This window comes from Lithobates pipiens, unplaced genomic scaffold (assembly GCF_037356315.1).
Source record: "Lithobates pipiens isolate NorthernLeopardFrog02 unplaced genomic scaffold, aLitPip1_a1.2 Scaffold_27, whole genome shotgun sequence".
NCBI classification, from domain to species: Eukaryota; Metazoa; Chordata; class Amphibia; order Anura; family Ranidae; genus Lithobates; species Lithobates pipiens.
In genome coordinates, this window is record NW_027507788.1 from 67,250,572 (window position 1) to 67,268,438 (window position 17,867).

The window sequence follows — 17,867 nt, forward strand, 5'->3', positions numbered from 1 at the left end:
GTGTGATTGTTTTTAACCACTACAATACAAGGCACTTTCGCCCCCTTCCTTCCCAGCCCAATTTTCAGCTTTCATCGCTCTTGCACTTTCAATAACAATTGCGCGGTCATGCTACACTGTACCCAAATGAAATTTTTATCATTTTGTTCGCACAAATAGAGCTTTATTTTGGTGGTATTTATTCACGACTCCGTTTTATTTTTTGCGATATAGGCGCAAAAAAAGCGGAAATTTGGAAAAAAAAAACACTATTTTCTTTTTTCTATTTTAAAAGAAATCCAAAAAAATCTAATTTTGTCATAAATTTAAGCCAAAATGTATTCTGCTACATGTTTTTGGTAAAAAAAAATTCCGTTAAGTGTATAATAATTGGTTTGTGTGATCACGGACAAATGTACGCAAATGATCATGTACAGATGTGTGCAGGTGATCACGTACATATGTGTGCAGATAATCATTGGAACATGTGATTTTAGTTGGACATATGTGGGGGACATGTGTTTTTATTATTTGGGGACATGTGCTTTTATTATTTGGGGACATCTGTGGTGATGTGTATTGTGGTGACATGTGTGTTTACACTGTGTGTTTATACTAGACTAGTGATCAGTGAGTAAAAAGCTGTAAAAACAGCTCATACTCACTGATCACCAGCCAGCTGCAGCGATCTGCTCTCCTCTCCTTAGCGACGACTTCCGTGTGAGGAGAGGAGAGCCAATTGCCTAGAAACCGGCTATTTGTTTACATCACATGATGGCCGTGATTGGACACGGCTGGCATGTGATCAGGAGGGCCAATCACAGACCCCTCCTGCCGATCCGAGATGCGCCGTGTCTGGGTGACACAAGCGCATCGGGATCACGCCGCTGCGCGGGCACGCGCGCGATCCCCCTCCTTCTGAAGGATGTTCCTGAACGTACAGTCAGAAGGAGGCGGCTCCCACCCGGCCAATGTACATATACGTATATGTAAGTGGTTAAGGAGCACAATATGATGATACTTGAACAAAAAAGAGCTGCATGGTCAAGTTGCCAGAAAGAAGCCTTTACTGCACAAGTTCCACAAAAAAGCCTGGTTACAATATGCCCAACAACTCTGGGCAAGGAAGGGAATTGGGAACCTTAAGCACATTGTCCCCGGCGATAAACTCCGATCATTCCCCGACCTCAGAGATGCCTATCAACTGCTGGGTTGGATGCTATTTTGATACTACCAACTCCGCCATGCATATAATAAGCAATTCCCACCTTCTCTTACCCTGGAAACAGACTCCATAGAGGGACTACTCATTGCCAAAATTATAGATAAACCTTTATATTCTCTAGGCTTCCGTCTGTCCATAACCCCCACAAAAAAACTGGGAAAAACCTTAGACAAGTGGATGGCGCACATTCCTGACCTGACAGAGGAAGTTTGGGATGCTTGTCTCTCCTCCTTTGTAACCAACATGATCTCAGCCAGAGACCGCTTCATGCAAGTCAAGTTCCTCCATAGGGCCTGCTACACTCCAAAACGACTGACACTCATGAATCCTGAGACCCCAATGACTTGCCCTAGATGTGACATGCAGGCAGCCTCCTTCTTTCACATGGCCTGGTCCTGCCCACACCTCAAAGCTTATTGGTCAGGGCCCAGGGATGTAGGCAGCCTCGGCCGGATCACCTCCCTGGCTTTGGGATCTGACTCTAGGTTGATACTGCTTAATATATTCAATGCCAGTGTTCAGGGCACACACACCAGGCTGTTTTTAAGCTATGCCACATTCTATGCACGCAAATAGATATTCCTCCACTGGAAGGACACTGCACCACCTACAGTGCCTACATGGCGCTCGGTTTTGAACTCAATGTCACCACTATATACAATTACTTATATCAATCAAAATTGGCCTGGCAAATTTGATAACATATGGTCGGGATGGATAGATGCTTGGGGGACAGAGATCTTGGATGATGCTCAGGGCATTGATGTTGAAACTGTACCACAATAATAAATCACTGGTTTGCTCTCCTGTAACCTATTGACTAGTTATACAATGTAACCTATCCATTCACACGAGGTCTCTCTGCCTCCTCGACCTCCTTGGGTAATTATGCTGGAATATGTAACTGTTAAACAATATCGACTATAATATAAGGGTTTTGCTCCCATCTCTCCTATGGAAATCAATATCACTGTTTTCTGTGTCAATCTATACAATAATGCTAATATGACTGATTGTGTATATGCATCGCTTGTACTGTAAAGATCTGAATAAATATTTTTCTTGCTAAAATAAAAAATATGCCCAACAACACCTTGACATGCCCCATTGGCTTTTTTGTGGCATTGGCGCAGTAAAGGTTTCCTTCTGGCAGCTCAACCCTGCAGCTCTTTTTTGTATTGTTGAATTGTGCTCCTTAACTGCTTGCCGACCAGCCGCCGCAGTTTAATTGTGGCAGAATGGCACAGCTGGGCGAAACAAAGTTATCTTACGTCGCTTCACCTTTTGGGCACTAGGGGTGAGCGTGCACCGCCACACTCAATGCGAGCGCCCGGCGGGCGCAATGACAGCCTGGCACCCGCTCACTAAACACACAAATCCCGGTTCTTTCAGGGGGAGTAGAGACAGATTGTGTGTTCATACTAAGTATGAACACCGATCTCTTTCTCTCTCCTACACAGTCCCATCCCCCCTACAGTTAGAACACACACTAGGAAACACAGTTAACCCCTTGATCACCCCCTAGTGTCCCTGCCAGTGACATTTATACAGTAATCAGTGCATTTCTATAGAACTGATTGCTGTATGATTGTCAGTGGTCCCAAAAATGTGTCCAATTTGTCAGCCACAATATCGCAGTCCTGATATAAAAATTGGAAATCACCGCCATTACTAGTAAAAAAATAAAAACATAAAACAAAATGCCATAAATCTATATCCCCTATTTTGTAAGTGCTATAACTTTTGCGCAAACCAATCAATATACGCTTATTGGAATTTTTATTACCAAAAATATGGAGAAGAATATATATCATACTAAACTGAGGAAAAAAATAGTTAAAAAAAAAAAAAAATGGGGACAGTTATTATAGCAAAAAGTACAAAATATTGTGTTTTTTTTTTTAATTGTCACTCTTTTTTTTGTTCATAGCACAAAAAAATAAAAACCACAGAGATGATCAAATACCACCAAAAGAAAGCTCTATTTGTGGGAAAAAAAGAACGTCAGATTTGTTTGGGTGCAACTTCACACGACTGTGCAATTGTCAGTTAAATCGCAAAAAATGGCCTGGTCATTGAGCAGTCAAATCTTCTGAGGTTGAAGTGGTTAAAAACAACAACACTGCCTTTTTGGAGAGCAGCCTGTATTTCTCCTGAGGTTACTTGTGGGTTTTCTTTGTATCCTGGGCAATTCTTCCGCCAGTTGTGGCTGCAATCTTTCTTGGTCTACCTGACCTTGGCTTGGTATAAAGAGCCCCAAATTTTCCACTTCTTAACCGGTTCCCGACTGGCTCACGCAGATATACTGTGGCACAATTGCTCTCCTGGTCAAAATCCTGTATGGGTACGTCCTTTCCTTTCGTGGCCGCCAGGGGGCACGCATGCACCTGCTACATGGTGGGGGACCAAATGCGCTTGGCCAGTGGGCACGATCGCCAGCACGGGGATTTGTGTGTGTAAACACACAAATCTCTGGGCTGCCAGGGCAGAGGAGGCATGTCGTTTGTTCCTACTAAGTAGGACCAGAGATATGTCTCCACACCTAGTAAGTCACATCCCATACAGAACACACTGAGGGGACACACATTTAACCCCTTGACTGCCCCTTAGTTTTAGCGCCTTCCCTGCCAATGACATTTACAGTTCCTTGCAAAAGTATTCACCCCCTTGACTTTTTACCTATTTTGTTACATTACAGCCTTTAGTTCAATGTTTTTTAAATCTGAATTATATGTGATGGATCAGAACACAATAGTCTAAATTGGTGAAGTAAACTTAGAAAAATATATACATAAAACTATTTTTCAGAAAGAAAAAAATGATAATTGGCATGTGTGTATATATTCACCCCCTTTGTTATGAAGCCCATAAAAAGCTCTGGTGCAACCAATTACCTCCAGACATCACATAATTAGTGAAATGATGTCCACCTGTGTGCAATCTAAGCGTCACATGATCTGTCATTAAAAGACCAAGGAACTCTCCAAACAAGTAAGGGACAATGTTGTTGAGGTAGGATTAGGTCATAAAAAAATTTCTAATGCCCCGTACACACGAGAGGGATTAAGTCTGACAGACTTCCGACGGAGTTCTAGCGGAGTTCCGCCGGAGTTCTGGCGGACTTTTCGACCGAACGGACTTGACCACACACCATCACACCAAACTCCGACGGAGTCGAACGTGATGACGTACGACTGGATTCGACGTAGGAAGTTCCTAGACAGTAGCCAATAGCTGCCCTAGCGTCGGTTTTAGTCCGTCGGAGTAGCACACACACGAGCGGATTTTTCGAAGGGGACCGGGTCCGGCGGAGTTCCGTCGGGAAAATTTAAAGCATGCTTCATTTCTAAAGTCCGTCAGACTTTAGCTTCGCTAAAGTCCGTTGCAGCCCACACACGATCGGATAGTCCGCCGGACTCAGTCCGTCGGAGTTTGGATGTCGAAAAGTCCGCTCGTGTGTACGGGGCATTAATCTTTTATGATCCCTAGGAGCAAATCTCTCATAACCAAATGAAAAAACATAGGACAACAGCAAACCTGCCAAGAGATGGCCTCACACCAAAACTCACAGACTGGGCAAGGGGGGCATTAATCAGAGAGGCAGAACAGAGATCTACTGTAACCCTGGAGGAGCTGCAGCATTTCACAGCAGAGACTGGAGTATCTGTACATAGGACGACAATAAGCCATACGCTCCATAGAGTTGGACTTTATGGCAGAGTGACCAGAAGAAAACCATTACTTTCAGTAGAAAACAAAATGGCACGTTTTGAGCTTGTGTAAAGACATGTGGGAGACTCCCAAAATGTATGGAGGAAGGAGCTCTGGCCTGATGAGACTAAAATTTTACTTTTTGGCCATCAAAAAAAAACACTGTCTGGCACAAACCCAAAACATAGATTATAAAACAAGAGAATATGTATAAAAACAGTTTTTTAAAAAAAATGAAAGGGGTATTTAGTACATCGATAAAATTCATGTATACCTCAGTTTTTTTAGATAGTAAATAATTAATTAAATATAAAAAGTTGATTTATTCAATAATGGCAATAATTTTGAAAAAATTTAAATGAAAATAGGGACGACGGCACTAATATATATCAAAAATTGATGTATATAAAAATAAAAATAAAATAACAAATACAAATAAAATTAAAGATAAAAATCAAATTAGAAATAAAAATAAAGATAAAAATAAAAATAAAAAATAAAAATGAAAAGGGACAACTAGTAAGGATCAGAAGAAACTGTACCAAAGGATGATGATTATCTTACACAAGCCAATTTGATTGCCAAAAGATTTAAAGAAAAGGGCTATAAAGATACCCTTATTAGGGAACAGATCCAACAAGTTAAACAACTGGACAGAAACAATATGCTTCAAGATAAGACAAATAATAAAATATACGATAATGAGGCCCCATGCCTGATATTGGATTACAATGTCCAACACAAAAAAGTAGCCAGGCTCATCCAACGTCACTGGCATATTCTTAAAAGTGACAGAGATCTGAAAACCATTCTACCTGACAAACCTAACATTATCTACAAAAGAGCCCCTACTCTAAGCCCCTGTACACATGGTCGGAGATTTCGACAACCAAATCCGTCGGATTTTGTCCGTCGGATCTTGTCCGAAACTGTTGCATACACACTGTCGGACTAAGTTGTCGAAAAATCTGATCATTCAGAACGTGATGACGTAATTTCGTTACGATGGGACTACGTTCAGGCTAGTAGCCAATAGCTTTGATGTAGGAATTTGATCTGAGCATGCGTGGCACTTTGTCCAATCGGAATTCTCTACACATGATCGGAGTATGTCCGATCGAACCAGTTGGTCGGGAAATATTTCCAACACGGTCCGATAGGACACATTCCGACGGATTCTCCGACCGTGTGTACAAGGGCTAAGAGATATTTTAGTCAAATCAGTAGTGGAACCACCACCTAAGAGGGATTATACCTTCTTTACGTGGAAAGGTTTTTTCCCTTGTAGAAATTGCTTTGCCGGTCGACACTCTAAAAAATAAGAGATTAGTTAGAGAGTAAGTAAGAGATTAGAATTTATAGTTACCACCACAGAACACATGTACACTATCCGTGATTTTATTGGGTGTCACACGGAAGGGGTTGTTTATTGCAGTTGTAACTTGCAAATATGGGAAGAAACAAGAGGGCTTTGAAAGTGAGAGTGAAAGAACATATACAAAATATCATAAAGGGTTTTCGGAAGCACAGCGTTTCGAAACACTTTGATCTAGTGCATAATAGGGACCCCTCTCACTTACAATTTTGGGGAATTGAAAGATATAATCCGTTATGGAGAGGCAGTCACAAGGTTTGAACTATAAGCCATAAAGAATCCAGGTGGATATATAATGAGAACTTTTAAGCCTGAAGGCCTTAAGGTTAAATTTGACTTAAACTGCTTCCTGAGTAATTTTTTATATTTTTATTAATATCTTTATGATGTTTTAGGATTCAGATGATTGGTGTATTTATATATGGTTATCTGTGTATTATAATATGACATTATTGATGTAATACTTCATTTCCAGTATGCGATTCTACTTTTTAGCATGCGATTCAGTAATTTTTTTATTGTTTATTATGATCTTTTATTTTTATATTTATTTTTATTTTTAATTTTTATGTTTATTTTTATTTTTGGTTTCATTTTTATTTTTTATTTTTATCTTTATTTTTATTTCTAATTTGATTTTTATCTTTAATTTAATTTTTATTTGTTATTTTATTTTTATTTGTTATTTTATTTTTATATATATCGATTTTTGATATATATTAGTGCCGTCGTCCCTATTTTCATTTCCATTTTTTCAAAATTATTGCCATTATTGAATAAATCAACTTTTTATATTTAATAAATTATTTACTATCTAAAAGAATTGAGGTATACATGAATTTTATCAATGTACTAAATACCCCTTTCTTTTAAAAAAGAAACAGTTTTCATACATATTCTCTTGTTTTATAATCTATTTTATCTCAGTTGTTGATATTGAGGCCATCTGATGTGTACATCGATAATAGCCTGATGCCCCTCTGCCTATTAGAAACGAATTGTAGCTGAATTAGGCGCAGATTACCATAATTAAGATGGCGGAATTGACATTTCTGGTTTTCATTGCATTTTCCTAATGAAACACAACAAAGATGGCTGCGTGGGTACTTCCGGTTGTAGTATATTTAAGGAGTACTGTAGTGGCCAATCACAATCCCCTGATGAAGTCACGTGATTGACGTAACGCGTAGGGAGTGGCCGTGAGTCAGACGCAATACGGGAAGTGACGTAAGACTGGAGGAAGACGCCAGGAAGTCATTTTTCTTATGAGCTGTTACTGTTTTTATTAATGTGAGAGTCCAATCTTTATTATAAATAAATCGATTGCTCTTGTTTAAATTACTACACTATTGGAGCCTCTTTCCCCCCTCCCTGTGTTTTGTATTGAGTGGCATACTTTGGCGGAGATAGCTGCCTGGTGTGTAGTACAACTGCTGCAGGGATGGATGCCCCCCTGGTCTAATACGGGTGCCCACATTATCAAGCTGCTAACTACAACAGTGGAAGACCCCCTGGTGGTAGATAACAGGACGAGCAGAAGATGTATCTGTACTTGATGTGGTTATAATCAAGGAGTGGAGGTGAGAGTTCTGAGAGCCCATACTTTGATTCCATGCATTGTTCTGCCTTTTTTTCCTTAATGGGAACTATTTTCAGTGCCTTTAGTGTGGTTTAAGCTATTAAGAGACTCACTCATATGGACATATGAAATAGTGCATACTTTCCTCAATCTTTCTGATTATCATTAGTAGCTTTATTTTGTCCTTTTTTTTATCAGCACTTGTCACTTTATAACTGATATATTGTTTTATATACCAGTTTGTTTGCGCAGGATCATCATGGACTTTAATTTTATTTACTATTATGTGAATACTAATAGACCCTGCTGCATTCTTTAGCACTTTAATTGCAAATTGCACATGTATATATGTATTTATTATTGTTGATAGTGCACACTTATTTTATGAGTATTTTAATTTTTTTATGGCACTTTTTATGAGCACTTGTTTGGAATTTTTTACATTTTCCCTATAGGAGATTCACTGCTATTTATTTACCATAGACGTAGGCTTCACATCTAGTTAGTAGCGCAAAAGCTATTTTTATTATTTTACAGCATTGCATGGCCGCGCAATTGTCAGTTAAAGAGATGCAGTGCCAAATTGTGAAAAGTGCTCTGGTCAAGAAGGGGGTAAAATCTTCCGGGGCTGAAGTGGTTAATAAGGGATTAAACAGTACTGACCGGCATATTCAAGGTTTTTGGTAACTTTTTATATCCTTTTCCATCTTTATAAAGCTCCACTACTTTGTTACGCAGGTCTTTTGACTGTTCTTTTCTACCTCCTCATGGCTCAGCGTCTAGCCTGCTTAGTGCATCCATGTGAAAGCTAACAAACTCATTGTCTAATTGTGATTTAAAAAGCCACACATGTGGGAAATTTAACCTTTAATTGCCATTTTAACATGTGTGCCACCTTCTGTTTCTGTACCAAGGGTAAACATTCCAGGGTATGTAAACTTTTTATCAGGGCCATTTGGGCGAGTTTTTTTAACTCATCTGTGAGGTGAGCAGGAAATTTGGCTGGTGATGGTGTGCACACATAATAGATCCCAGTAAGGATGGATGAGCACAGCGGTGGATGTTTATACATATTGATATTTATGAACTAGCCTTATATCAACATTTTTTTTTATGTGGACTGGTTGCAAATTTATGGTTGTAACATTCACTAATATATGAAAGTATTGTGGGGGCATATTTTCGATTGTTTTATAGATTTGTTGACTTATGCTAAAATTCACTGGTTGTACAGCGCTGCACTATAAGATAGCAATTTGGTATTTTGGTGTGGCGAATCACTGAGAGTGTTTATCAGCTGTGGTGATTTATAATTGTTTTATGCACTTTTCACTTTAGGAAGTTATTCAGGCACTGATATACACTTTATATTTTCAATATTAATGCCAACATGTCACAATTTCTGGAAGGGTATGCAAACTTTTGAGCTCAACTGCATATATGTTCTACAAGCACGCTTTATAAATTTGCAAACCTACAAGTCAAACCGGTGCCCTATAACTTATTACATTAAATAGTAGTTAGGGGAAAACTGGAACCACTAATAGCTTTTAATTAGTCCAGTTTCCAGTGAGTTCCACTTCCTGCTGCACAGAAACTTATATCTCTGGGAAAAACGGTGAACAAAAATCTCCTCAAAGGTTTACAGACAGCAAAAACATTGCTTACCCTGTCCAAAGCACAAGCAATAAACTTTAATGACATCAAACATATGTTAAAAGCACAAGTGAATGATAGTTTCCCTCTAACTTCTAAATAAATAAATAAATAAAAGGCATCCGGCTATAATATACAAATCACCTCTTTTTTTTATACTCCACAGGAAGAAGAGAACTAGGAAGACAGTTAAGATGAGCGGATCACCACGGTATGTAGCAGGAGCTCTATATGATAAACCAGCCCTTTCTTAAGCTTTTACTTTTTTACCCTGGAGAAGCCCTAAATTAATTGTTGTGTATCAGGGAATCCCTGCTAAAAAAATGAAATCTACAGTTCATAGTACATTTACATGAGTACATTGTAGATTCTATATTAAACAAAAAAATAAAGAATATTAAGAACCTAGAGCAGCCTGTCTCAACCTTTTCAACACAGAGGAACCCTTTAAATAGTTCTCCAGTCTCGGGGGGGAAAAAAAGTAGAAATCTACAACTCATTATACATTAGTGTGATGATCAGTGGGCAGAATTACCTCCTTACAGGTAGCTAAAAAGATCAATGGTGTTGGTGGGAACTTATCCAAGAGGCAGAAATGGTCCAATGCTGAAGGAACCCCTAGCAACCTCTGGAGGAACCCTGGTTGAGAATCACTGACCTAGAGTATTTGATATTTGAGGTGAATCATTTAACACTTTTCTGCTTTATATGGCAAACCGTTTTCAGTAATAATCATGAAATAAAATAAAACAAATGGTACTGGGTAGAAAAAACTAAAAACGGTGAAATTTGTAGTGTGCCCTTACATTGATGTTCAGTGAAGAAATTCCACCTTACTTCAGTGGACAGTGGAGAAGTGTCCCCTTATATTGGTAGCCAGTAGAAAAGGACTATTTTACATTAGTATTCTTTGGGGAACCCCCCAGCCCTTCACATTATTGGTCAGTGGAAAAATACCCATGTACATTAGTGGTCAGTGGATGAGGTGAACTTTACATTTATAGTCAGAAACAGAAGGGCCCCTTTACATTGGGTGAGAGAAGGGCTGCCTTAGAGTGGTGATAAGTAAGGAGCAAATTTGTCTTCTTATAACTTAAAGTACTCACGCTATAATTCAGATAGTAATGATAGCACAAGTCTGCGTCCTCTGAAGAAGTCACGTGTCAATGTGAGATAATGCGTAAGGGTGGAACCAATGACGTTATCACATTGAAAGTGAGTAGGCATCATGCTGATTTGGACAGGTGCCCGCTTTGGCTCACCTCCGCATATTATCAAAAGAAGTAATGGCCACACTCTGTACTCGATCAAAATTCTTTTATTCAGAACATCCCAAAGTGTTGACAGAAAGCTGGGAGATTCATTTCACAAACTCCAAGTGTACTTAATCAGAATGTTTAAGAGCACTTGGAGTGTGTGAAATGCATCTACCAGCTTTCTGTCAACACTTTGGGATGTTCTGAATAAAATAATTTTGATCAGTACAGCGTGTGGCCATTACTTCTTTTGAGTAGGGCTGTTCACAATCTCTAGAATTCTTAAGAGCATATATACATGTTTTTACCATAGTGCTCCCGATTAGTGCACAGATACAAGTGAGTGTAATTTTATTGGTTTTAATAAAGGAAAGGTTTTTTTTAATTTTTTTTAACCGAGTCTTCTTTTTTAGTATTTACAGATACTTGTTACTAGACCCCTTGCTTTTATTTTCTTTGGTTATATCTAATTTGATGGCAGTGCCCCGTTTTCTGTATTGTAATCCAGGAGGTCTCAGAAAATCAGTCCATCGCTGCATGTGCCTTAAAGTCATTATAAAGTCTTGTCTTGTTTTAAAAAAAATAAAATAAAAATCAAACATGTTATACTTACCTCTTCTGTGCAGTTGGTTTTGCACAGAGCAGCCCGGATTCTCCTCTTCTCAGGTTCCTCTTTGCTGTTCTTGGTCCCTCCCTCCTGTCGAGTTCCCCCACAGCAAGCAGCTTGCTATGGGGGCACCCAGACAAAGTCACAGCTCCGTGTGTCTATTCAAACATGGAGCCCGCCCCGGCTCCGTCCCTTTCTCCCCTGATTGGCTAACTGACTTTGATTAAAAGTCACAGGCGCCAATGGTGCTGCTGCTGTGTCTAAGCCAATCAGGAGGAGAGTCCCGGATGGCTAAGAAATTATCGATGCTCCCTGCTGAAACCACCGCATGTGGAAGAGAATTCCACATTATAACCGCTCTTACATAACGATCTATCTACGCAGTTTAAGGTTAAACCGCTTTTCTTCTAGTTTTAGTGAATGGCCGCGTGTCTTATTAAATTCTCTTTCACGAAAAAGTTTTATCCCTATTGTGGGGTCACCAATACGGTATTTGGTGTACATTGAAATCATATCCCCTCTCAAGCATCTCCTCTCTAGAGAGAACAAGTTCAGTGGTAACCTACCCTCAACAGTTACACAGTAGGCGAGGTTGAAAAAAGTCCAACCTATGTGTGTGATTATATGTCAGTATTACATTGTATATCCCTGTATGTTGTGGTCATTCAGGTGCTTATCTAATAGTTTTTTAAAATAAGACATTCATGGACATCACTGGAAAGCAATGGGGCTCAGGTAAGTAGTTAGGGGGTGCTGGGGTGGCTGCTACACACAGATTGTTTTTTATCTTAATGCATAGAATGCATTAAGATAAAAAAACCTTCTGCCTTTACAACTCCTTAAGGCTGGGTTCACACTGGAGCGATGCGGGAACGCCGCGAATCCGCAGCGTTTGCCCGAATCGCATGCCTCCCGCCGGCAGTTCACACTGCCCTATGCGGACTGCTGGGAGTGTCAGTGAAATGTTAATGACACCCCCAGATCAGTTCGCATATCGCAGTGCAATCTGCAAACTCGGACAGGAATCGGATCGCATAGTGTGAACACCAATGCGATCCGATTCTGCTGCAGACCAAAAAAAAGGTCCCGTGCGAGTTTGCGGCGGGTGCGATGCGAATTCAGCCATACTAGCTGTATGGCTGAACTCGCATCGCACAGAGATCGGATGTGATTTGCACTGCAGTGCGGTGCGAATCACATCCGGTTCTCGCTGCCGCAGCGGTGTGAACCCAGCCTTGATCCTTCCCAACTTTCCCCAGGGACACATTGTTCTTAAAGTGTTACTAAAACAACAACAGTAAAATCAGTCTGTATTTGCAGTAAAGTATGCTTGTTATACTCACTGTGGAAATAAATAAATAAGATTGCACTATGGACAGATAATACAGTACCTATTCACTGCACGGGTGAAAGAAAAAATATAAAATCAAGTGAAATCAAGTGAAAAACAAATGAGAATTCTATTATATAGAATGAGCTAAAATGAAAAAATAGGCTCAAAAAGATTAAAGCTGCCTGTGCTTAGAACCTGCCCCTAAATTTAGGAGTAGGTCAGAAATGTAAAGTGTAAATTAAGCTTTGGCGCTGAAACCTTTTCTAATGTGCACTATGAGTGCCAGAAAATATATATGTGTGTGTGGTGATCTATTATCCCAACTGATAATAAAAAATAGTGTGAACTAGTGGTTACTAAATAAGTGATGTCTGCCAAATGCGTGTTGATGTATATAAATAGATATGAATTGCAAATGAAACTTGAAATAAAATGAAAAGGAAGCCTGTTGGCTTGCAACTAAAAAATGCACATGTGTTGCAATAACATGGTGAACAAATCACATAACACTAAATGAAACAAACCAAAAAGAAAAAAATTTTTTGTGCATATATGCTTAGTGAAAGAAATCGTATGTAACCCACAAACCAGTATAAGTGATCTGTAAATTATGCTATATATTATAAATCCCAAGAGTAACAGTCCAAAAATACTTGTGAAGGTAACAAGAAAAAATAACAAAAGAAATTCTTTCAATGTCCAACCAAAGTTTTCTTAAAATCGCATCACTCAATTACTGAAAAACGCATGGAGTCTTCTCAGGTAAGAGGGATAGAGCAAGGTGACTAGTGCAGAAGGGTTAAAATCATTCCTCTCCGGTGCGCCACTCTGTGTCAGGAAAAAAAAATATATGCGCTCACCAGACCGAAAACCCTCAATGGGTTAGCCGAGCAGTCACAGTATGAGCCACTGTGCAGCTTTCCTTGGGCTCTGCTCCTGTTCTGCTGGGGGAATGTTTACTCTTTTCCTTCCACAATAGTCCGTTTAGTAAGTACATATAAGAGGGAACAGAAGTACAGCCATAGTGCAATACTGTTTTTTGAACGGTTTATTTGCTTAAAAGTCAAAACTACTCACAATATCAATAAAAACCAGATCGCCTTAATGATAGCTGCGCCGGCGTTGCTGCTTGTATGCCAGTATGAGGTGCACGTCCTAGGCCACGCCTTTTTTTCTTTTTGGTTTGTTTCATTCAGTGTTATGTGATTTGTTCACCATGTTATTGCAACACATGTGCATTTTTTAGTTGCAAGCCAACAGGCTTCCTTTTAATTTTATTTCAAGTTTCATTTGCAATTCATATCTATTTATATACATCAACACGCATTTGGCAGACATCACTTATTTAGTAACCACTAGTTCACACTATTTTTTATTATCAGTTGGGATAATAGATCACCACACACACATATATATTTTCTGGCACTCATAGTGCACATTAGAAAAGGTTTCAGCGCCAAAGCTTAATTTACACTTTACATACTCACTGTGGAACCTAAGGGGATAATCCTCTGCATTGTGTAAAAAGGCTGTTTGATCCTGCCTCCTCTGATCCTCTCCTTCTACTGTCTCCAATATATCTGCTGATATTTAGCTAGGGGACAAGCTGCACATGCTCAGTTTAGTGTGTATTACTGGAGAGTTTTTTTTTTTTTCTTGGGAGAGTGCATGTGATCAGCACAGGGCCAATTAGCGCTGTCCAGACAGAGGGTCAGGGATCCTGCAGCCTGATAGGACAATTGTGGGAGAATGAAAACTTCTCCTACAAGCTTTAACCAGACATTAATAGAAGTCATAAGACTGCTCTAACTGCTGACAAGAAAAGGTACTTAGCCGTTTATATTTACTAAAATAATTGGGAGACAAGATATAGTGAATGCAGGGTCCTGGGTTTAGAAACACTTTAAGGTTACACTGTTTTTCCAATTCTCTTGCTTTTGTCCCCATACGATGCCTTCAGGCTATTTATGTTTCTGTTTCTCATAATTTGTGCTCTTTTATACCAATATTCAGTATTCTGTAGTTGCTAGTATTGTGTCTGTCAACTTTACGCACTATAACTTCTCAAATTTAATAAAAAAATTAACAAAAGGTATCTACAGATGGTCAGTTGTATAGCATACCTCCCAACTTTCTGAGATGGGAACGAGGGACACCTATTAGCAAAAGTATGTAGGCATAGGACACACCCCTTGCCACGCCCCCTTAACCACTTCCCGACCAGCGCACGACGATGTATGTCGACAGAATGGCACGGGCAGGCATATTGGCGTACAGGTACGTCCAATATTCAATGCCGCCCTGCCATCGGGAGCGCGGCGCCGGCGGCACGCTCCCGCGCTGGTCGGGACCCCCATGAGTCCGGTCGTGGGACCCGCGGACTCGATCGCCGCGGGCATCCCCGCGATCCTCTTACGGAGCGGCCGGATGGACGAAATGCTGTGTAAACAACATTTCTCCATTCTGCCTAGCAACTAGTGACGCTGATCTCTGCTCCATGTGATTGCAGCAGAGATCAGTGTTCACTAAATGAAAGCCCAACCCCCCCACAGTTAGTAACACACCCCTAGGAACACTTAACCCCTACACTGCCACCCACTGGTTAACCCTTTCACTGCCAGTGTCATTTACACAGGAATCACTGCATTTATATAGCAGTGATTACTGTATAAATGACAATGGTCCCAAAAATGTGTAAAAAATGTCCGATGGGTCCCCCACAATGTCGCAGTCACAATAAAAATCGCTGATCGCCGCCATTACTAGTAAAAAAAATAATAATAAAAAATTATTAATAAAAATGCTATAAAACTATCCCATTTTTGTAAACGCTATAACTTTTGCGCAAACCAATCAATAATCGCTTATTGCGATTTTTTTTACCAAAAATATGTAGAAGAATACGTATCGGCCTAAACTGAGGGAAAAAAATGTTTTTTTATATATTTTTGGGGGATATTTATTATAACAAAAAGTAAAAAATAATGCGTTTTTTTCAAAATTGTCGCTCTATTTTTGTTTATAGCGCAAAAAATAAAAACTGCAGGGGTGATCAAATACCACCAAAAGAAAGCTCTATTTGTGGGGAAAAAAGGACGTCAATTTTGTTTGGGAGCCACGGCGCACGACCGCGCAATTGTCAGTTAAAGCGATGCAGTGCCGAATCGCAAAAAGTGGTCTGGTCTTTGACCAGCAAAATGGTCCGGTCTGCAAGTGGTTAAAGGAGAATTGTACAAAAAAAAAATATTCGTTAAACCCACAAGTGCATTTTTTTTTACCACTACTATATCTTCTATACTGGCTTTTGATATTTACAAATGCAGCAATTTAGAAATTGGATGAAAGGTTTAGCTCTGGGAAACACTTTTTTAAAGATAAAAAGTTAATTTTATACAACTATATAAAACAGACCAGAATGAGGGACAAATGAGGAGGAAAGAGGGACAGAGGGACTTTGTTCCAAATCAGGGACAGTCCCTCGAAATCAGGGACAGTTGGGAGGTATGGTATAGGCAAGAGGCAACAATTGATTTCATACATCTCGATTACATGTTACATTTTTTTCAAAGGTGCTGAGCATCGTCTAATAGACATGGCGTGGTTCTACTCACTCCAAAAGGAAATTAAATATGTAAAAATTGTATTAAAAAATGTTACTTCATTTATGATAATTGACTTAATCTTTGCAATGTATATTTTATAGACTATGGTAATAATTGGCAAGTAGTTTGTGGTTTTGCATACTATATTTTTCTTTTCTTGACATTTTTATTCTTGTCATTATTTCAGCATGAACGGAATATCAAAACCCAATGCCAAATCCATATATGGTAAGTCTGATAGACATTTGGAAAAATGAGGGCTTAATTTACTATGCCTGGAAGCGTGAACATAGTAGTTAAAAAAATAAATAAACTGTTATATACATTTAACTTCTAGTCATGTAGCAGTCTAGTAATTGAAGTGGTATCAAATCCAAACCCAAACCCAAAACTGTAATATTACCAAATCATTAGATGCAGTGGATGCATTAGTTTGTTTAAGCCCTTGTACACACGGTCGGAGATTCCGACAACCAAATCCGTTGGATTTTGTCCGACGGATCTTGTCCGAAATTGTTGCATACACACGGTCGGACAAAGTTGTTGGAAAATCCGATCTTTCAGAACGTGATGACGTAATTTCGTTACGATGGGACTACGTTCAGGCTAGTAACCAATAGCTTTGATGTAGGAATTTTGATCTGAGCATGCGTGGCACTTTGTCCGATCGGAATTCTCTACACATGATCGGAGTATGTCCGATCGGAGCATTTTGTTGGAAAATATTTCCGACAAGTTGCAAAATTTGGTCCGACGGATATTCTGACGGAAACAGTCCGATGCAAACCACACACAGTCGGAATATCTGACCGAATGCTCCGATCGGACACATTCCGTCGGAATCTCTGACCGTGTGTACAAGGGCTTAGGCTTTTTTCCCTGTTTTTACCTGATGATCAGGCCAGTAACAAACGACCTGTATTACAATCCCCCACTCTGAAATAAGGAGCACAGAGGCCCTTTTGAACAGCAGCATTGTCAGTCGGGGGGGGGGGGGGGTGTGGGAGTGTTAAATGTACTAGCAGATTTAGATACCCTAACAAATTTAACCCAAACTCCAGCAAACATTGCAGTTACACAAGCAGTTACATAAATTAAAGCTTATCATTGCATTCATACATTTGCAGGAAAGCTTGTTCTGTTGAAAAACAACACTTCACACTACACATAGAGGGAATTTTTTGTTTTTGCTTGCAATTTTGTTTATGCAGTTCTCAAATTAGCTTCGCTCATAGGGCAGCCCATTCACTTGAATCGACTGCCCTATGCTTGATTGTCGCATTAAAGAAGCTCAGGGACTGCATTTTAGCCCTGAACTGGGAGCGATTTTTACACTCACATTTTGCAGCAATTCTCATGCATTTTGTTGTGACGAATGGCACTCAAATGTGAGTTGCGTGTTTTTTTTTTTTGTTTTTTTTTTGCACTTGCAGTTCCCCTGAGGTGCTGTGAAATGTTGGATGCTTTGGCACGATTTGGAATCACGCCCAGAATTGCGGTTATTCTACCGGCAATTCCAAATGACCCATATGTGAACGGGGCCT

At 39.6% G+C, this 17,867-nt stretch overlaps 1 protein-coding gene across 1 annotated transcript in view; it reads left to right on the forward strand.

The window, feature by feature from the left end:
- The window catches only part of EPS8L1 (EPS8 signaling adaptor L1), a 304,222-nt gene that overhangs the window by 59,795 nt on the left and 226,560 nt on the right, over nt 1–17,867 (forward strand). Inside the window, exons 2-3 of the mRNA XM_077457059.1 lie at nt 9,692–9,736; nt 16,511–16,551. Of these exons, the coding sequence (XP_077313185.1) occupies nt 9,720–9,736; nt 16,511–16,551 (58 nt within the window). The 5' untranslated portion in view covers nt 9,692–9,719. The remainder of the gene's footprint in view (nt 1–9,691; nt 9,737–16,510; nt 16,552–17,867) is intronic.